This window comes from Oncorhynchus masou, chromosome 21 (genome assembly GCF_036934945.1).
Source record: "Oncorhynchus masou masou isolate Uvic2021 chromosome 21, UVic_Omas_1.1, whole genome shotgun sequence".
NCBI lineage: Eukaryota > Metazoa > Chordata > Actinopteri > Salmoniformes > Salmonidae > Oncorhynchus > Oncorhynchus masou.
In genome coordinates, this window is record NC_088232.1 from 34236880 (window position 1) to 34259848 (window position 22969).

Here is a 22969-nt window from a genome sequence, read left to right on the forward strand (position 1 = left end):
TGCGTTTGCACTATGTAGGAGAGAGTGGGGTAAATTGAGCCACCCTTGTTTCTAGGAAACCATACGCAAAATTAATAATTTGAACAAATATTTAGGAAGAGATCATCATTTCCTGGAGTCTGTGAAGAAAGAAACCACATGGAAAAAGTGGTAAACAACTTAGTTCCAGAAAAATGATTTTCGCCAAGTCTAATGAATTTATTGTGTTAGATGTTTCACAGTGCTTGTATCTAAACCAAAGTAAATAATTTTAAGATTGTTCTAAACATCAGTTGCGGTCTCTATAAATTTCAATATGAGGTCCTAAACTGAGAAATAAAGTGCATCCTTGTAGCTGTGTGGGCTAATATACTCTAAAAGATTGCCTTGAGGCAAGTTGAGCAAATGTCCATGGGGTAACTTGAGCCAATGTCCATGGGGTAACTTGAGCCAATGTCTATGGGGTAACTTGGGCCAATGTCCTTGGGGTAACTTGAGCCAATGACCATGGGGTAACTTGAGCCAATGGTTGAGCAAGTTGAAGTGTTTTTTCCCCAGGCATAATGCAAGGAATTACCGCTAGATATGAGGTAACAACAGGGCCTATGTGAAAAGTGCTTGTTAGATGTTAAGCCTGTTTTAAAAGATGCTTAAAATTATTAAAATACAAAATACGATTGTGATTGTGTCGAATTTGGGAAACAAAGATACATTTTAGCACTACCTTTATAAAACTAATTCAATATAGAAATTTGTAGGCGGCTTAATTTACACTGTCCCGCGGCTCAACTTACCCCATACCTGGGGTAAGTGGTGCCAAGAAACGTCTTTTTTTGGACATGCTATGTGTTTCGAAACTGTAATATTTACATGAATTCTGATGATTTCCATGGATGCACAACATCCTGAAATACATGAAGATATCTTTGTTAGAAATAATACTGTATTTCCCTTGACAGGGTGATGCAAAATGTAACAAATTGCACAACTTACCCCACTCTCCCCAACACATCAGCACAGCACTGTAGCCCTACACTGAGTATACAAAACATTAAGAACACCTTAGGCCTACTGTACACTGAATTTACAAAACATTAAAACACCAACTCTTTCCATGACATAGACTTAACAAGTGTATCCAAGTGAAAGCTATGATCCTTTATCGATGTCACTTGTTAAATCCACTTAGATTAGTGTAGATGAAGTGGAGGAGACAGGTTAAAAAAAAAAATTTAAGCTTTGAGACAATCGAGACATGGATTGTCTATGCGTGCCATTCAGAGAGTGAATGGGCAAGATGAAAAATGGGGTAGGGATGCCATAGCAGCATCCCGCCCTCTGTGTATATATACCCCCTCTATAAATTGTATATTCCCACTGTAACTAGCCTTGTCTCAAGAATTTTATGTTTACTGTTCTGATAGGCCTATTGTATATTCTGTATGATGTCTGTTTGTATATTGTCTATTGCTGGCAGCACCTTCTCACTAAGGCAAATTATGGGTATTTGTAAATGTACTTTGCGAATAAAGGTGATTCTGATAAACCTGTATTAGCCTGTATGCTGAGAGTTTGAGTTATTGGGTCTGAGACAATAACTCATATGTCCAACAAGTTCCTATGTCCTTCAATTTTGTTAAAGTTGTTTCTCCAATGATTTATACAATATCATTTCAGTAATGTCGCTTTTATTGTAAAACTACACCAAGCATGCTTCCCTAGGGACTAGCGAAATCTTTAATTGCAGAAATCGCTACCACTAAAATTGATCGAGCATGATGTTTTAGGTCATGAATGACATGAACATACCGGTATGAAATATTTGGTGTAGTTCCAGGGTGAGGCTCCATATCAGCATCTCTATATACGGCCAGTTCCAGTGGGCTTAAATCAACATCTACCAGCAAGATCCAAGTAAACAATACTGGACCTCCAGTCCAGTTGCTGGCATACACCCAACTACCCATTGACTACCAAAAATAAACTATCAAATGAGCTATACCGAACCTTGACTACGGGGCATGTAAGGCTAATAATAACAGAGTTAATACAGGCTATTTTCATGACTGTGCGAGCTTTGGTTCAAATGAAGATTATTGTTTTTTTGTAATATCTATGTTTAAGGCCAGTTGTGCTATTACCAGACCGCTCTGCCACTCGAGCATGGACCAAACACCAGCCCCCCCCCCAATTGTTGTCACCATGGAGATGGTTGCTGTGTGACGCTCCGGGTCTCCAGGAAGGAGCTAGCTACATCTGTCAACGCAAGAAAAAATGGACGATCGTCTTAAACTCGGAGACAGTGGAGTTGTAAAGAATGTGAGTGATTTACGCTTTCAACTTGTATGCACACAGAGTATTTACAGAAGTAGCTAGCAATGTTTGGGATGACATGGCACACCTTGAACTTCCTTGCGATCTCTCTGTTGTCCATGATTATGTGCCTTTGCTTTTCCATGCAGCTAGCTAGTATTAGTAAGCATAAAAAAGTAACGACCATAAAGCTAACCCTACCCTATTCATAGTCAGACGCTAGATAACTACATTTAGCATTATTGATGAAGGTACAGTAGCTATCTTCTTCCGGTGAAATGTGGTTAAGAGCCCTGACGGAAGGATAAGGACCTTATTTTATATATCAGCGATAATTTAAAAAAAAACAAAAGGTTAAATTGATACACACCTTTATTATGGTTAGGGTTATTGTGTTTCCACACGGCCATATCTCCCTGTTACAGCGTGTGGTGTGTATGGAAGACAGAGGCTACTGTACCACCAGTGCTAATGATCTAGCATGCTCAAAATGACTAAAGGAGCCTAACGTTGCTTTACTCCTTTGTCCAAGGACAACATGTTCTGTTTAAAAGTCGAATTGGCTCTGGAAGCCAAAACACCCAAATACTCCATCTACACGTGAAATGATTATCAATTGCGGTTTAGAAACATAAATCCCTCTACTTTCAAATCACATCAAAAGCGTTTTAGAAATGCAAAATACACATTGTATTTTTCAGTGACAATACCTGGGTGGTGTTTTTCTTCAGATAGCTAATTAGCACAAGTATTCAGTCTACTCTGTCTTCTGTCTGTTTTCTGTAAACAAGCGGCTGTAACATGGAAATATGACCCTATGGGAACCCTAACTCAATAAAGGTGTGTATCAATTTAACCTTTTTGTTTTTTGAAAATGATTTCTCAAACATATGAAAGATAAGGTCCTTATGCTTCCAAAACCTTAGCTCAAGCAATGCGTGTCAATGTTCAGACCGAACTCCCCACTACAGAAGATGCCTTTGTCCAATGACTTATGTGTAATGTAATGGAACTGAGAGTCATAATCATGGGCTAGCATTCACCTTGTAACAGAATAAGGCTGCCAAAAATGTGGTAAAAACATCATTTTGATGTTATATGAAAGACATTTGAAAAGTTTTTTTTTTTTTTTTTTTTTTAATTTAGCAGAAGTGCTTATCCAGAGCGACTCACAATTAGGGTTACCTTGCTCAAGGGCACATTGACAGATTTTTCACCTAGTAGGCGAGGGTATTCGAACCAGAAACCTTTGGCTTACTGGCCCAACGCTCTTAACCGCTAGGATACCTACCACTGAAAGTAAAGGGCTTTATGTTTCTAGAACCGTATCACAATTGAGAGTGGGTATGTGTAAATCCCTACTGCTTAAGGGTACATTCTTGGGTTGCCATAAAGCCAGCAATTCTATCTCAAAAAGTCCATTCCTAGCTAATGCTTGAGGGTTTACGACATGTTCGTGTCATTTTAAGATAATTTTCATCGACTTGAAATATGATTTTCAGGTTGCAAAGTTGGGTCGACGGGGTCAACGTACTCGACAGGCTGCAGAGCAAACATCTCTGGAGGAGCCTCGACACGTCAGGAAATCCTCTTCTTCTACATCGATGGGAGAGGTAGCTATGATTTGTGATTGATTATCAATGCTGCTTGTAATGCATTTGTATTTACCTGAAACCCAATATCATATATTATCTGTCATGGCCGTTAACTTCACTGCATACACTCAATCTGAATACGTGTGAATCATTTCTTATGCATGAACCAAGGACGCGGAAGAGGTATTGTATGAGTAATGATATGGCATGTCTTGGCAGTATTCCTTTTCAAACCCCGCAGAGTAACTTTATACCCCAATAACATACAGTATACCCTCATAGTGTACAATAGACTACATACTCAAATCAATACACATACAATTTTAATGTAGACATTTTATATACCTACTCAGCTGTCACTTCTATTCTGAATACCTCACATTGTGGTATAAAGTTACTTTGTGTTGCATTCAAGGGATGCACTGCTTTATTCTGCTTTATAGTTGTAGGATTATTACAGTACAGTAGTTTCTATGGACGCTGCTCCTTTTATGTCAAATATGTTTGAAGTGGACCATGCACTTTCTTTGACTTAAAAGTTGTCCTACGTACCTGGTGGTGTTGAATGTTATTATTTTGGCAAAGCCCACCTACCCATTTCCTTCAGATATGAAACCGAAGGAGCAGGGTCTAGGTGTTAATTTTTAAGTGGGCTTATGCTGTTTGCTTTGGTACAACATTGCCCATTCTATAACTTCCCCTGTTATGAAGAGAGAGGATCGTCTTTAGTTTGTCTGACTTTCAGTGCTGTGTGGGGAGAGGCTAAAGGTCTACTGCTCGACTGTATTGATCCATGCTGATTCATACCAGCCTTTGCTCCTGGACCCTCATCTCCCACTGACACACAGAAAGTGATTACAGGCATAATTGCATTCAAAGTCAAATTGGAAATGACGTATGACAATGTCAACCACTTTATTCCAAAGCATTGGCATTCATGGTATGGAGGTCTTGCTTGTCCCTAGAAGTGGCAAACTGTAAGCCACCCAACATTCCTGGACCAGGAATTCCAGCTATGCTTTTGCAGTAATCTTCCCAAATTAGGCCAACTTCCCTAATGTAGAATCAGGATTCTCGCGCCCCTAGTGACCTGACGTGCACATGAAATGCATTTTTTTTCTCCCAGTGGCGTGCGACTTAGTAGATTTGTTTATCAGCCCTGGTCTGCTTTTCCTATAAATACCCACTGATTGGTCACATTCTTGACATCCTTTTTAACAAAGGCTGAACTGCATTCATGGGATGTTAGTCTGAGTTTGTCCACCACAAGGGTCTACTGCTTGGACTTTCAGAAAGGTCTAAAATAGAAAATATGTAGCTTAACCCTTCACTATGATGACATTATTGCCTAAATACACCCCACTGCCACTATTCTACTATAACTGTAAAGTTCATATATGGTCATACAGTCTAGTGGAACAGTGGTGGTCGGTGACATTTAAGATGAGGAAAGACATTTTTTTTAATGAGCTTGGCCTTATTTCGATTACAGCATATTGCAAGACTGTCATAAATATTCCATTCAAAAAAACATTCCAAGCCAAACATTCATATCATAACCGCTAACTGTTACACACAGCCTACACCATTGTCACCATATTAGCTAACATCATACCTAGTCAACATAGTTACAAGGAACTAATGCGTTAGTATACCCACTACAAACATGCAGTACAGTGTACAGTCAGCAAGCAGTTTAGCAGTTTCACCGGCAGGGCCTCTGTGGCAATAAATTATTAAAACCAAAAGTTTACATTGACTTGGAAGAGTTCCAGTGTTGTATCGCCATAGCCAGCTAGCTAATATAGTATCCCTCTTTGTTTGAGCCGGGTGTTTGAGTAGGCTAAACTAGCTAGCTGCATTAAATACATTAATTTGTTCAACTATTGTTTTTCTCTCTCTTTCAGTCAACTACTCACCCCTTTTCATGAACTGCAGTGCTAGCTAGCTGTAGATTATGCGTTTAATACTAGATTATTTCTCTGATCCTTTGATTGGGTGGACAACATGTCAGTTCATGCTGCAAGAAGTCTGATAGGTTGGAGGATGTCCTCCAGAAGATGTCAGAATTACTCTGTAAGTCTGTTGAAGCGGGTGAGGACCATAAGCCTCCTTGGTTTTGTATTGATGTCAATGTACCCAGAGGAGGACGGAAAGTAGCTGTCCTCCGGCTACATCATGGTGCTACCCTACAGAGTGCTGTTGAGGCTACTGTAGCCCTTCATTGCAAAACAGAGTGTGTTAATCAATTATTTGGGCACGTAAATATATTTCATATTCTTTTATCATCCTCACCCAACGAGGGAGGTTCATTGAAAACGTCATGGCATTTTTAGCTACAGTGGAGGCTCCTCAGAGGAGGGAGGGGAGGACCATCCTCCTAAGCGAATTTCATAAAATAAAAATAGTGAAACATAAAAAAAGTTATCCTTTTAGGTAGCAGACTGTAAAAGCGGGTTTTACCCTGAGGAATTGAACAGTATCGATGAGCTACCACTTTTATCATTAATTTGGCCTCCCTTGTTTTTGTTAAAATCCCATTGTTTACTAATTTCATGAAATTACTTATTCATCCTCAACCTTCCAGTTTAACACCAGCAGCCTCCACCTCCCTCTCTAGATGCTGACATTCACATTTATAAATGGGTTTGGTGAAGGAACCAGCCATGAATAATTGATTTCCTCTTTCATGGCGCAACAAAGAAATTCCTCCTGGCCACTGTGTCTTTTGCAGACCCAATTTGGTAATGAGAGTGTTGTGCTTTTTTTCCCCAAATTAATTTGTCTGCTGCCCACCCTTGTGTGCTCTGAGGAATTCTTTCATTCAAGTGCTGGTCCCTGACTCCCCGGGCTCCGGTCTCAGGACCACAATCCAAACTCAATTGACTATTTTCAGTACTATTTTCAGAATCGAAGAATGAGAGGGAGAGGGTCATTTTTTCCTGTGAAGCTATTTTAGGTCAGGCTCGCAGCCCCCGGGCAGTCCTCTGTGTGGCAGTTCCCACACTCTGCTCCATATGTTCAGGCTCTGTGATTGGACAGCAGTTAAAACCATAATAAACAACAGCAATATGTCGTGCATGCCATTCCTAACTATTTTGTAAGTGAGCTAAGTGAGAAGCTATGTCATTCATTGCTAGAAATGTGCAGCCATCTGTAGGATGGTATATAGTGCAGCAACCATATATTACCAGAACACTGAAGAGAATAATAGATAAAGTAGGCTTTCCCCAGTGATATGGGGAACTATGCGTTACTTGGGCTGATGTAGTTTACACCTCACAAATTCAGTTCCATGAGTGGTTTGTGTTTTTAAACATCAGAGCCTCCTGTTGACTCATCTGAACTTAATAGGTCTGCTCCGTTTTGGAAATATGTTTGTGCATGGGTGCATACTTGTATTTGTCTTTCTTGTTAAGCTTGATATAAAGTATTATTTTCACATAGATTTAGAGACCATGACATGCCACAGCATACTTGCTATTTTGGACTCAAAATGATGCACATTTTCCTCCTCCTGTATGTTTTCAACCTAAGTGTAGAATTGAATAGTTTAAAGGAGTTGTCTTGTCAGACCATTGTTATGCCTGTCATTAATGATCTCTCTCACCTCAGGGACCCCCTCCTAAACCAGCCCGCAGGCAGGGCGGATGGGCTGAGGAGACTTCTGGATCAGCCAAGTGAGTATCTCCTTCTCTCAACAAATTGTATTTCCAGCCTCTAGGTATCTACCTCACAGTCTCCAACATGCATTATTTTGTTACTAATGATCTCTCGTGCTGTAGACAGAGAATAGGATATTTATCAGTGCAAGTTCTTTACACTTTTTGCTCTGAATCAACAACGTTCCAGGGAGCCTTTCTGAGCAGTGAACTCCACATTCATCTTCATCAGCGCGGGATCCAATAATTGACATGGTTCATGTATCAGCCACAGGAGGGCACTGTTAGTCAGCTATCCACTTCATCACAGGGCTTAGGCCACTTCATAACCTCTTACGATGGCTGTCTAACTAAAGCACGCTCGCCTTTAAAGGCACACATGCCGTTGTCAATTCATTAAAATCTATGTACAATGAATGTATGAATATTTCATACCACAGACAGATGGAATATCTGGAACAAAATAATTTCCCCCCAATAGAACACATTTAAATTACTGTACGTCTCCCTATGTGATGTCAGTGTGACTGTAGTCAGACTGTGGAACTGGCTCTCCACTCTTCCAGATGGCTCCATCTACCACTCTACTCCAGTCACTGTTGGGAGGAGAGCTGGGGAGATGCATAAATCCATACATTGAAGTGAACAAGACGATTCAATTGGGTTTATTTGCATGGTTTTCTGTGCCAATAGTGCATGTAAAGAGAACAGCAAATGAAATATATTTTTCTCACTCTGGGAAGGTCAGGGTGTCGCTTCCTTGTGTTAGTGTAACTTGTCTTGATTCCTGCGTTCAGAGAGATTGGAATACAGGAGGTGTTAAGGGTTTCTCACGTGCATTGATCCTTTCTGAAACAAAGTAAGTAATGGCCCCCCCTGGAACCGGCAAGGACTTTTCCCTTCAATGTCACCCCTCATGCTCAATCACTGCTGCCCTCCTCCCACTAATCCCAGCGCAGAAATCCCAGGATTTGTCGATCTATCACTCCTAATTGACACTAAATGATCTGTCAGTTTATTGATGAACCTTTGAAGCCGGGTTGTCACAATATATTTTATCCCTAACAACTTTTTCCAGACAGTTTTACCATGTCTATCGCTTCAGCCTACATGAGTCTTAATCAAGGGGCCTGTAATGTGTCTTAAGTGTCGCCAGCCCCGCCCCCGGTGCCAGGCACACAGGACACTGTCCAAGGGCAGCAAGGTGGGCTCCCTCAGCCCTGCCCTCTCTGATCTGTCTCCCTGACCATCATGGCATACTCCAGAGCCTCCAGAGATGAGTGAATATATCATTTATAAAGTATCATTTATAAACATACTAAATGTCATTACATTTCTTATTCAGGTTATTGATACACAGTAATGAAAAATAATAAGAAAATGTTTTTTTCAGTCCAGAGAAAATGACAGTATGTGATTTCTTTAATGCCAGTAGGGGGCACTCCTCAACCAGGAGAACCTGCAGAATGTGACATGCATCTCCTCCCCAAAAGAATCCCAGAAACACTCATATCTAATGAAACTTTATATAAGTTGTTTTCACAGCCAAACATACCTAGACTGTCATGGTCTATATTTTCAAGAATGTAATAAATGATTTGCTTTTCTAATACTGTGAAGATTAGTTTATTGGACAGTAGCCGGGTTTTGTTTAATATTATCTCCCCCGTTCTCTGGTGTGAAACAGTGTTATGCTAAGAATAGTGTGTTGAGGTGAGAATGTGTGAAAAGACAGTGATTTGGTCAGAGTGTGTAGGGCGTGGCATGTGTAGGGCGTGGCATGTGTAGGGCGTGGCATGTGTAGGGCGTGGCATGCGGTGCCACAGTCAAGCAGGGTTGTGTGAGAGAGGAGTCTGAAAATAACCCCGTGGTCCATCGGGGGAGGAGGCTGAGGGCTCAGATAGAGAGACGGACAACAGAGAACACAATAGGTGGACCGCGGGCCCTTGGTATCATTAGAACACACATAAGACATTGCAACATTTGTAGAATTGCAGGAAATTACCATTACAACTGCTCAATGTTTCCTCCGCCAACAAGTGGGGTGTGAACAGTTTGGGATTGCATGGGTTGCGAGGTGGGGGTTTGTTACTACGCAGATGAATGACAATATCCATTCGGACCTTTGTCACCTAGGAAATTTGTGTGACCGTACCTTCTCAGTTAGTACTTGTACCCCTGACCTAGGCCCTATGAGGCTCAAATCAGACAGAACAACTAGCCTACATCAGAAACCAGCAGTGGTTTTAAAGATGGATTTTACAAATGGAAAGAGAAGAACTGTTCAATAATAGAATTGATAATTGTTTTGTTTTATTAAAATTGAATTGATTCTAGTCCTTTTGTTTTTGTGGCACAAACGTATTTTCTCTGTATTCCTTTGTTGCCAAGTCTTAACAATGATCTTTCCCCCTTAGGTCTGGAAGAAGACCTGCCATGGTGCAGGATGTGGAAGAGTACGTTTTCTCAGTCTCAGATTTTTACTCAGATTTTTTCCCTCAGTTGTTAATGAAATAAAATAACTTTTGTAAAAAATATTTTAAAAACACAGGAGCAAAATTAGGCCAATTTAAATGTTTGTTTATACCCAATGCTCTGATGTGGAAATTGCTGTACTTTGAGATTGTCCTTGGTTGCAACTAATCCTCACCTTCCAAGAACAATCACTTAAAAAGCCTGCGTGACTGAGTTGTCATCACTTGTATTGTTGTTGGGAGCCAAGTTAGTCTGTAATTTGAGTTTTTCCACGTTTCCAACGTTCATAATAGGCATTGAATAGACAGTAGTGACATGGAAGGAGACGAGAGAACATGTTGTGTTTTACTCATCATTGCTGGAGCCCCTTGCTTAAATAGTGGTGTTGAGATGCAGCTTTGACAGAAACACAGGCAGCACTTCAAAATAGTCCCTTGATATATGCTCTTTTCACCACCAGCCCATCTCAGTAACAGTTATTTACTGCCCCCACTGTGTTAGTTTTGATTAATTCTCCGGGGTTTTTTCTGGATCAGAACGGGGCTTCAGTGGTGGGCGTAACAGAATAAAGAAAATGTTAAGCCAATTTCCTGCAATTTGACACATTTCTCCATGCAGCTAAGAGAAAATGTTGCAATTATAAAGCTAATTTCCTGCAATGTTATGTATTTTGCCATGGCTAATGCTGTGTTCTTTTGCTCAAACATAATAATGAAATCTATACTGTTAAATTCATTTTTGGAATTTTCAATTCTCCCTGAATGTCTAGTTTTTATTTAGGTGATTGTTAGTTCTCATAGATTATTTGATAAAAAAATATATAGGTCCATTATCTTTTGAAAGTGTTTTTCCATCCTATTTTAGTTTTTTTACACTATTTGGATTTAGGCAACCCGAAAAAACGCTGAGGTGGCCCGCCCAAGGATTTCAATGAGAGAAAAATCCCTGGTTCTTGGAGGGATACTGTTGAAGTAGCTGAAGCCCTGGGCTACTCACAGTGACAGTCCCACCGATGCTGCTGTGGCTGCAGAGCCTTTTGGCTGCGTCTGCTGCTGTGTTGTAGACACAGTCCCAGTCAGCCTGCAGCAGACAGACAGGCAGAGCAAGCCTCCTATCAGGCTGATCTAGAGCCTCGCTCAGCCCACAGAAACAGGCCCATCATCAAAGCACAACAGCCCAATCCAAGTCTGGCTCCCTCTGATGACCTCACCGCTGAATGCTTTCAATAATTCATACTCTCCCACTTCCTGTTTCTGCAGTCGACGCCTGCGACCACAAACCCCCCAGGGCTCGGATGATGAAGGAGGTGAGAGCACCCTTGCATCCCAGTCCTGCGTCTCTTCTGGAGGGCAGAGCTGAGTCCTCCAGTCCCTCTGCAGCACATTCATCCACTGGAAATAGAGCATATAGTAACCTCTCATCGCGCTCTCTGACACTACATATTTCTTGTCAGTGCTATTGATGAATTCTTCATAAGAACTCTGTTTAGACCGGCTACTGAGAGATGCCCCATAACTAACCAGAACACACAATCGTTTATAGATGAAAATCACAGGTGAATATCTTCAGTTAGAACTAGGGGATCACTGGTAATCCTCCTCATTCAATCACATTACACAAAGTCCATAACAGACCTCAAATACAGTATTCACTAAATTCATTATCCTATTCATTGGCTGAAGTGTGGCAGGTTTTAAGTGGCTGTCCCCTTTGAGCTTTTCACACACGTCTTCTCACACACACACACACACACACACCGCGGCAGGTGTTGCAGAGCATGGATCCAGCGGTCACCTCAGGGTCCGGCTCTCCGCATCACAAACAATGTCAGGATAGATGGAGGACATTTCAGCAAAGCACAGCCTGGGATAATTGTTCCATTTTTCAGAGCAAAGCAGCAGGGGAAATAAGGGTGAAATTGCCTTAGCAAGGATAGGAGTTGTGATTCCCTGTTAGAACACTAAGGAGTTATACATATACATACCAATGACAATGGCCAGGCTGGCTGGCATTGTATAAGAAGGTTGTCTCTGTGGTATCAAGCTGACATATTGATGAGGAACAGAAGCACTGTGTCTGCAGCTGTAGTTACTACTCTCACACATTGCTAAATAAATGAAACGCATATACCCGCCATAGCCTTTTTCTGTCTATTTAGATTCTTAAAATACTATTCAAAATGTACTTACATGTTTCATCTTCTAGATTGTTATATGTTTGATGTTATGAACTACATTACTGGAATTAGATTGAGAAAATAATGTCAACGTTGTACATTGAGCTTACCAAACATTAGGAACATCTTCCTAAGACCCCCCCACACACACGCATTTGTTGCCCACAGAACAGCGTCAATTCATCGGGTCATGGACTCTACAAGGTTTCGAAAGCGTTCCACAGGGATGCTGGCCCATGTTGACACCAATGCTTCCCACAGTTGTGTCAAGTTGGCTGGTTGGCCCGCTCTTGATACACACAGGAAACTGTTGAGCATGAAAAACTCAGCAGTGTTGCAGTTCTTGACACAAACCGGAGCGCCTGACACCTATTGCCATACCCCGTTCAAAGGCACTTACACCTATTGCCATACCCCGTTCAAAGGCACTTACACCTATTGCCATACCCCGTTCAAAGGCACTTACACCTATTGCCATACCCCGTTCAAAGGCACTTACACCTATTGCCATACCCCGTTCAAAGGCAATAACACCTATTGCCATACCCCGTTCAAAGGCACTTACACCTATTGCCATACCCCGTTCAAAGGCACTTACATATTTTGTCTCCCCATTTACATTCTGAAGGGTATATCCTCTTACAGTTTTATGGCCAATTTGTTTTTACAAAGCATTTTTTTATTTCTTCTGTTTATGATATTTTTTATTTTAACAAATGGCTGTAAACATACTGTTTTTGACACTGCTTTTAAGTTGCTATACCACACACATTCACAGTCACAGTCATACACACACACACACACACACACACACACACACACACACACACACACACACACACACACACACACACACACACACACACACACACACACACACACACACACACACACACACACAGTGGCTGAAAGGGTCAGTTGTGTGGAGACCCCAGTGGCATGCTTCTTACCCAGTAAATGCAGCTGGAAAGATAATTCCTCAGTGGAGGGAGACCTCTTAATACAGTGCCGAAGGCAGGGGCAGTGGAAATTGCAGTGCTGAGGGTTAGTGAGATAGCCCCTCCGATCTTGATTATGTCTCCTACCCTATCCCATATGTCCACTGGCTAGAGGCAGAGAGAGAGAGGGCTTAGACCCTGCCCCCTTGTCCCCCTCTTCCCCTCGGCCGGCCTTCAGTCCCCTGCCAGTTACATTACAAAGAACTGCCATAACAAACACACTCATCTGTTCTAAATCTGTTTATTCCCCATTTCTCTCTTTCTCACCCCCTCTCTTTCTCTCTCTCTCTCTCTCTCTCTCTCTCTCTCTCTCTCTCTCTCTCTCTCTCTCTCTCCTCTCTCCTCTCTCTCTTTCTTATCTCTCTCCTCTCTCTTTCTCATCTCTCTCCTCTCTCTCTCTCTTTCTTATCTCTCATCTCTCTCTTTCTCATCGCTCTCCTCTCTCTCTCTTTCTCTCCTCTCTCTCTCTCTCTCTCATCTCTCTATTTGTCTCTCTCTCATCCCTCTGCTCTCTCTTTCTCATCTCTCTCCTCTCTTTCTCCTCTCTCTCCTCTCTCTTTCTCCTCTCTCTTTCATCTCTTTCCCTCTTTCTCCTATCTCTCTCTCTTTCTCATCTCTCGCTCTCTTTCTCATCTCTCGCTCTCCTCTCTCTCTCTCTTTTTCTCATCTCTCTTTCTCTCTCTCAGTGATCTGCTGAATATTGTCCCATAAGCCTTTCCAATGTGTCCCGTGCCTAGGTAATCATCCCACTGACTCGCTGCTTAGATTATAACAGCCCTGCCTGCCTGGTGATGTGGGGACGTTTCCCCAAAGTCGCTGACTGCGGCGTGCCTGCCGGGAGTACAGTATGTCTACATTCACAGCAAATTATCCCCTTTTGATATTTACATGCTTCAGCGAGGAAACTCGGCGTGACCGTGTAATAAGGAGAGGCTTGGCCCAGTCGCCGCTAGACAAAGCAACCTTGATAGATGTCCAGGCTGGTATGTGGGAGGAAATGTATCAGGTAATTTGTGCCAGCAGTGCTGGGAACAGACAGCTCCTTCTGATGGAGTTGACCTTTCCGTCAGAAAAACTCTAGCTTGTTTGCAGCTCATATTAATCCCCTCTTGACCTCCAGTAATAGGTTGAATTTGAAGCTCATTTAAAAATGTTGTTCCTATTTTCACTTAATAATAGAGTTTGCATATAGAGAACCTACCACCAACTGCTCCACGTTGAACTCTCATAAATAGTGTTGATAGTGCATTATTGGCCGAGATGGGATGGGGGGGAAACAACCCAAGAAGCTATTTGCAAAGAACAGGACGGCAAGGCTTTTGATGTCATTGTGCTAAGACCATTACATTTGATTGGGGGTCCGGGGGGGACGGATTCTGCTGAACGCTGTGCTTTGTAAATGAGAGGACAAAGTGTCACCGGGGCCTCATGAATATGAAATAGCCAGCCCGCCTCTATTCGGATATCAGAAACACAGATGAATCTTGTCAGAGGCTAACCGAGTGTGGCATTTTTTTGTTATTCTAATTTTTTTTGAAGAGAAAGGAATGAGTTATCAACTGATGATGAGGGTTATTATCTGTGCAAAGTGGATGGAATTTGACCAGGTTTTTTCCTGTTTCCTTCAACTGAAGAAACATTCAGAGCCTTAATCCTTTTTCTCATTTAGCTTATTCTATGAACACATAACTTCCTTTTTGAGTATTTTTCTTGTAAAATTGCAGATTTTTTTTCTTATACAGTTATATTACAGACTAAACATCTCAGAGCATCTTTATTTTACAACCACCAGTGTGTTTTCAAAAAAAGTATTTTGAAGGAATAGTGACACAGATGTTCAAATATTTCCTCCCATCAGATCGTGCCTCTCATCTCCTGGCCTCTACTGTATTTAGCTCCTCTATTGACTTTCCCTTCAGGGTGCACTGCTGTGTTCAGAGATTACTGGCATCCCTGCACCCTCCCTACCACTCCCCTGTTGCTCTATTCACTGACACCTAGCACACTGTATGACTGGAAGGAGTCAGAAGGAAATGTAGCTACACTGTTCAACAGTTAGGGATAGATGGTAAATAGCTACGGATGGAAGTGACACATACATTGTTAAAATGTAAGAATTTTAACTAACCATAACCACTGTCCTAACCTAACCTGCTACATTAATTATCCTAACCTGCTGAATAAGTTATTCCAACTTGCTGATTTCTGTTCATAGCTGTATACCATATAGTAATCACCTTTTCAACTGCCTTCAACCAAAACCAGTATTGAAAAAAGAAACAAAACACATGGAAATCAGACCTATCCTCTGATGTCAGGTGAGTTGTTCTGTCTCTGCTTTTGTGTTCATTTAGACTTGTTACATAGCAACAAGGACTAGGTAGATGTCTGTGACTTTCTGAATGCCGGTTGCAGGTGAATAAACATTCAAAATAATGGATATCCCCACTCTGACTGGATTCCAATAGGAATTACACGTCACTTTCCAAGCCAGCATAACATAATGTGACTTGCAGGCCTGATGTGGCCTGTAAACTATGAGTTTCAGGCCATTTTATTAGGGTAAAACTAGGAGCTTAAAATAAGGCCTTATGAAATATACACATTTACTTAGGATCTCACCTGAAGGCCATGGGACTGAAATGAATGCAAAAACAATGTCTCTGTCACGAGCAAACACAGTCATGGGTGGTACTGGTAACTCTAAAATTCACTCAAAAGGCACCCTGGGAAATACGCTAATAAATATTTGCATAAAGTAAGGTGTTGAGTGTGTGTGTGGTTCTTCCGAGAACCTAAAATAGTTCCTCTGGCTTATGGCATCGCTGAGAACCTTTATTTTTAAGAGTGTAATTGAAAAGTTTGCAAAAGTATGAATTGATCGGTTTCGGTTGTGTCAGTAGTGGAGACCTACTTTCCCCCAGATTATGTAATATACTTGTAGTTCATCTATTTCTATTTTGTTGTGTTTGTTTATAACATGGCATAATGAATGTATTAATTTCATATTCATTTTACAAGTAGATTAAGTGGCTTCAACATTTCAATATTCATCACAGTCTGTCTGTCTTGCTCGCCTCCCCATCTCCCACTCTAACAAAAGTCCATCTGAAATGTGCTGTGAAAGTTTGCCCGTCCTTCTTGGGAGCTGAGCCATGCTCTGTCCTGTTGCGTTTTGCCAATTAAAGCGGGTTCCCACTGTTTGAGCAGCGGGCTAGTGGCTCCTGGCACCGCAGCCCCTGCCAGGCCGCACCGTGACTTCCGACCCCACACAGATGGGCCCGCCAGTAAATACTCTTGCACATGGCTTGACGCCGCCCCTGTCCGAGTGGCAGAGTGGACACTGAGGTCGGCCTGCCGGCCACCACTGGTCCTGGGGGTGGATGGCGCTGACAGGGCCAAAATGCTGGGGGAGCGGGGGGTTCTTTCCGGGGAGCCCCTGGCCAGCGCCCCTCGCAGCAGGAAGAGCTGCCGCCTGGTCTCCTGAATATTCATGGCCGCCTGGCTATTGTGACAGGGCAACTCTATGGAAGATGTAGGGAGAGAGAGAGAGGGAGAGGACAAATCAGGTGCCAATTTACTCCCAGACACTCACGCTTACACACACACAAACTGTCATACCAAACACAAAGAAGACTGTATCTTAGTTTTTCTGTAATCCAGGTCCAGTTTTTAATGTGTTTGACCACTATTGCATCTCAGTTAATATTTTAGGTGTAGAGATTGAATTACTAAATAATAGACAGTGTGACATTGATAAGATATTGATAAAGTATGTCCTGGATGTATGTTGTGTTTTAGATATACCGGTCATCCCAGACCTTGACGAAGTACAAGAGGAAGACCTTAACATGCAAGTTGCTGCTCCTCCAAGGTACTGTAAAAACATGTCACGCTCCACTCTAGTTGACCCCAGTCACTCTGGTAGATTCATGGCATCCCATCACTCAATTTTCATGATTGATGAAGTGCATCCTTTTGGTCAGTCTTGCACTTAAGTGAGTACAGACACACCTGCACACCGTCTCACATACTGTCTCTGACTGCATAACTCTGTTATAAGTAACCAGATAGCTGTTCAGATGTTCATATATTACCAGATTCGCCATACCTCTGGCTGGTTGCTGACCCATCTTCAGAGCCATGTACAGTACCTGGCCTACATCTTAACATCAAGGAGAGCAAAATATAAGAATACACTGGTCTTAGATGGTGACTTTGACTGTTACTTTGCCTCCTCTCATCATGGTATTGAAGGCGTCTTGGCATATTGGACTTTTATGCAGGAATAACAGTTGAGATGTGATTTATGCACGGCGGTTAGTGGGACCCTTACTAACGGGGCCCTTTGATTTACAGGGCAGTGAGAGACACGCCGACATGTGTCCGCTATGTAGCGCGGCTATGACAGCGGCGGAGGTTATTAGGCTGGGACCTGCTCTCTGTACGAGATAATATCCACATTGAACTCATTGCGGGGGCAATGTAGCGTGTAATGTGCAGTAAGTAGGACTGGCATGCACTGTTAGGCCCTCGCCACTTTCAGAGCCCCCCTCTTAATTCCAACTACAGATAAGCAGCTGGGTTTCAATTTGAGGCAGTTACCACTTGGCGCTCATCTCTCTGTTCTTTAATGAACTCTCCATGCCCTGTGTGCTCTACCTCAAACTTCTGAGAAGATATCTGTCTCACAGAGTGATACTTGCAAGTTGTACTGGACTATGATACAGCTTCTAGATTGATCTGGTGATATCTTGCAGGTAGTGTAGGGAATACTTTACTGTATTTCAATATACATGCACTAATCAGGCTAGTGAGGAAAAGCATGCCAACAAGTACATGTTTGGTATAGCAGCTACCAGTGGTGGTTGGTGCTGTTTAAGATGAGGGAGGATGATTGATTTTTGTTTTTATGAGCATGGCCTTATTTATATTACTGCATATTGGATGACTGTCATTCACATTCCATGCACCCAGCTCAGTGTAATATCAATAGGTTTAGGCTACTACATGATACTCAAATTTTCCCTATACCCATGATGAGGTTGCTACAACCTAGCCTATGAATGAAGGTTTACAATGTAGGTTCACAGGTTGAGAGAAATTTGCTTAATCAAGGTGACAGACATTGACACATTCAATACCACTGTGCACAATCTCGCCTGCATCTAGCTGATCTAGAGTGTAATCTTTAGTCCAATAGTTGCAAACAATAATTTATATTGGACAAATGCAGGTATACACTGCAGTCCTAGCTAGCTGTATTCTGCTTTATGCTTTCAATACTAGATTATTTCTCTGATCGTTTGATTGGATGGACAAAATGTCAGTTCATGCTGCAAAAGCTCTGATTGGCTGGAGGACACCCTCCGGAAGTTGTCATAATTACTGTGTAAGTCTATTGAAGGGGGTGAGGACCATGAGCCTCCTCGGTTTTGTATTGAAGTCATTGCTGCACCATGGTGCTACCCTACACAGTGCTATTGAGGCTAGTGTAGACCTTCATTGCAAAACTGTGTTTTAATAAATTATTTGGTGACGTGAATATATTTTATATTGTTTTATCAAAAAGGATAATTTTTTTGTGTTTCACTTTTTATTTTTTATTAAATTCACTGAGGAGGATGGTCCTGCCCTTCCTCCTCTGAGAAGCCTCCACTGGTAGCTACATTTATGATGGGATTTTTGTTTACATAGTGTTTGTCCTTCTCCCCAGCATCCAGGTGAACCGGGTAATGACATACAGAGATCTGGACAATGACCTCATGAAGTACTCTGTCTTCCAGACCCTGGTAAGACATCTCACATGGGGCCACACACACACAGCCAGGTTTCAACGGCTATTTATTTGTACTCTATATTAGATTACCCAGCCCTCTCTCTTCCTCAAGGAGGTCCTTTTAGGATGCATCCAATATAAATGACCTCTGTCTGTAGAGTGTGTTTCTGCAAGCTGGTGTTCTCATAAGGTCTCTGCCTCTACCTAGGACGGTGAGATTGACTTGAAGCTCCTCACCAAGGTTTTAGCTCCAGAGCAGGAGGTGAGGGAGGTGAGTGAGTTTTTTTGTAAATATAGCCGCTGTTCCCTGTGAGGGGGTGTCCAGATGTTGCTGAAGCACCAGGGGAGGTCGCCTCCCAGTCTCCCAGGTAATCAAGATTTATGATGTGTGCATTAACAAGCTCTATTCTCTTTCTCTCACCTTCCCCTGCCTCTCTCTTGCTCTCCTTCTCCCCCTCTGGTCTCTTCCTCTCTCTCTGTTTCTTATTCCCCTCTTTTCTCTTACACTTCTCTCATCTTCATTACACCATATATTTTCTTGTCCCCATTTTTTGTATCTTTCTTTTCCCATATTCTCTCTCTCTCTCTCTCTCTCTCTCTCTCTCTCTCTCTCTCTCTCTCTCTCTCTCTCTCTCACACTCTCTCTCTCTCTCTCTTTCGCTCTCTCAGGAGGACGTGGGTTGGGACTGGGATCATCTGTTTACAGAGGTGTCCTCAGAGCTGCTGACGGAATGGGATCAAGGGGAGAAGGAGGAGCAGGTCCCACTGTCTGTGTTATGAGGACAAGCCTCCCCAAGTTGGGATAAAGTGGACCAGAACGTCTCCTCTGGGACCTGGGTGGGTGCATATCAATGCTCCGTCGAAACATAGGGACCATCAAATATACGTAGCTTGCCTAATATTGTTGTTCATATTCCAAATGGCTATTTCCAAGTGCAAAATGTATTTTTTTCCTAATAAATTTTAACAAAACACATTTGTATTTGTTGTGAAATGAATTATTCTATTTTTATGGTAGGTTCCAAATGAATTATCTCCTATAAAACACAGAAGTTTAGTAACACGTATATGGTATTACACTGATGTGCTATCTGTTTGACACTACCTAAACTGCTAAAAGACAAACTCACCTTTACTTTAGAAAGCCTTCTAAATGATCTGATACAGATCAACATGCCCCTGTGTCTTCCGCCTGCACTATCAACCCCCCTACAACCTTAGTCCCATACAAGTCCAAGGTTGATAGTCAGCTAAGCTGAAATCCATTTAATTGTCTTCAAATTAACATTGTTCATTAAAGCCCACAACCTTATTGTTATTGACTGTGCCATTGACTTTATCTTCCAGCTCTTCGACAAGAGCAGCCCCTTCTTCACTATTATCTCAAATGAATTGAACACACTTCCCATTGACACCTGGGGGATTAGCATACATTATGTAAGGAAGACATCTTCCTCTTAGCAGAAGGCTGGAGGTGTCCAGGTGTATGCTCTCTCTAAACTTACAGAACAACCATGCATCAAACCCAAACCACAGGGCCTTAGGAGAAGCAATAATACACAGGCCACCCGTGTCTGGTCTGGAGCGTGAAGTCACAAGATCTGCTGGTTGGCTATTGCGTAGCAACGTAGTGGTGCCAAAAGCCTTGATCTGTCCTAGAAAGCCTATAAAAATTACGATCGCCAGAACAGTCAAACAAAAATAATTTAGGCAGCCGTTTTGGGCTCTACAATTTGTTTAAAAGTATCAAGTTTGATCCCCACAGTGAATTCTTTTTAAGTTCGATACAAATACAAATTGAGTTATTTAATTAATTAGTGATCCATTCTGACTACTACATTTGTCTTCAAACAGGACCACGTGCTGACTGACACAGGCCAATCACGGCCCGGCAGTCAACGATGAGGCTCGCGCTCCGAGGCCATAGACATTGGCCATGTTCGAGAGCATCAAGACCATATTATAAACTGGGTGGTTTGAGCCCTGAATGCTGATTGGCTGAAAGCTGGGGTATATCAGACCGTATACCACAGGTACATTTATTTTTACTCTTCTAATTACGCTGGTAACCAGTTTATAATAGCAATAAGGCACTTTGGGGGTTTGTGGTATATGGCCAATATAACACGGCCAAGAAACTGTATCCAAGCACTCGTGTTTAAGAACAGCCCTTAGCCATGGTATATTGGCCATATACCACACCCCTTCGGGCATTATTGCTTAAATGTATCATGGGTAAATTGTGACTGACTGACTGATCTACTAATATTAATGAGTGCATTCTGATCCAACCGTAAATTCATACCCTACCGGTCAAAATTTTCAGAATACCAACTCATTGAAGGGTTTTTCTTTATTTGTACTATTTTCAACATTGTAGAATTAAAGTGAAGACATCAAAACTATGAAATAACACATGGAATCATGTAGTAACCAAAAAAGTGTTAAACAAATCTAAATATATTTCATATTTGAGATTCTTCAAAGTAGCCACCCTTTGCCTAGATGACAGCTTTGCACATCCTCTTTCCATTAATCATCCTTGAGATGTTTCTACAACTTGATTGGAGTCCACCTGTTGTAAATTCAATTGATTGGACATGATTTGGAAAGGCACACACCTGTCTATATAAGTTCCCACAGTTGACAGTGCATGTCAGAGCAAAAACCAAGCCATGAAGTCGAAGGAATTGTCCGTAGAGCTCCGAGACAGGATTGTGTCGAGGCACAGAACTTGGGAATGGTACCAAAACATTTCTGCAGCATTGAAGGTCCCCAAGAACACAGTGGCAGCCATCATTTTTCTTAAATGGACGAAGTTCGGAACCACAAAGACTCTTCCGAGAGCTGTCTGCTCGGCCAAACTGAGCAATCTGGGGAGAAGGGCCTTGGTCAGGGAGGTGACCAAAAACCCGACGGTCACTCTGACAGAGCTCCAGAGTTCCTCTGTGGAGATGGGAGAACCTTCCGGAAGGACAACCATCTCTGCAGCACTCCACCAATTAGGCCTTTATGGTAAAGAAGCCAGACGAAAGCTACTCCCCAGTAAAAGGCACATGACAGCCTGCTAAGAGTTTGCCGAAAGGCTAATGGACTTTCAGACCATGAGCAACAAGATTTTCTGATCTGATGAAACGAAGATTGAACTCTTTCACCTGAGTGCCAAGCGTCGCGTCTGGAGGAAACCTGGCACCATCCCTATGGCGAAGCATGGTGGTGGCGGTATCATGCTGTTAGGATGTTTTTCAGCGACAGGGACTGGGAGACTAGTCAGGATTAAGGGAATGATGAACGGAGCAAAGTACAAAGAGATCCTTGATGAACAACAGGACATCGACCCGAAGCACACAGCCAAGACAACAGAGGAGTGGCTTCTGGACAAGTCTCTGAATGTCCTTGAGTGGCCCAGTCAGAGCCTGGACTAGAACACGATCAAACATCTCAGGAGAGACCTGAAAATAGCTGTGCAGCGACCCTCCCCATCCAACCTGACAGAGCTTGAGAGGATCTGCTGAGAAGAATGGAAGAAACTCCCCAAATACAAGTGTGCCAAGCCTGTAGCGTCATACCCAAAACAACTTGAAGCTGTAATCGCTGCCAAAGATGCTTCAACAAAGTACTAGATATAGGGTCTGAATAGTTATGTAAATGTCATATTTGTCATTATTGGGTATTGTGTGTAGATTGATGAGGGGAAATACAATGCAATCCATTTTAAAATAAGGCTGGAACTAAGGAAATGTGGGAAAAGTAAAGGGGTATGAATACTTTTCGAATGCACTGTACATGTCTATCAGCCTGCGCATCGGCCTGGTGCAAAATAATACTGATTGTTAGTAGCTAAGAAGTTCTCATGGTGCATGTCCTCTGCCATTAATATATCAGAAATCATTTATACCTTAGATAGTCGTAGTTTGCACACACATGTTTAGTATGTGTCAGGGTGTGTTTAGGCCTTGTCAGAGAAATGTGTCTTCACTCAGAGTAGTCTG

The 22969-nt window shown here is 42.2% G+C and overlaps 1 protein-coding gene across 1 annotated transcript; it reads left to right on the forward strand.

The window, feature by feature from the left end:
• The first annotated feature begins 2167 nt into the window (after nucleotides 1-2167).
• On the forward strand, nucleotides 2168-19953 carry LOC135508217 (intraflagellar transport protein 43 homolog B). Its single transcript, XM_064928260.1, has 9 exons — nucleotides 2168-2298; nucleotides 3795-3905; nucleotides 7503-7567; nucleotides 9967-10005; nucleotides 11284-11330; nucleotides 17000-17072; nucleotides 18915-18990; nucleotides 19186-19248; nucleotides 19647-19953. Exons 1-9 carry the CDS (start codon nucleotides 2254-2256, stop codon nucleotides 19755-19757), a joined length of 630 nt encoding a protein of 209 aa, XP_064784332.1. The 5' UTR covers nucleotides 2168-2253; the 3' UTR covers nucleotides 19758-19953.
• Nucleotides 19954-22969: the final 3016 nt, after the last annotated feature.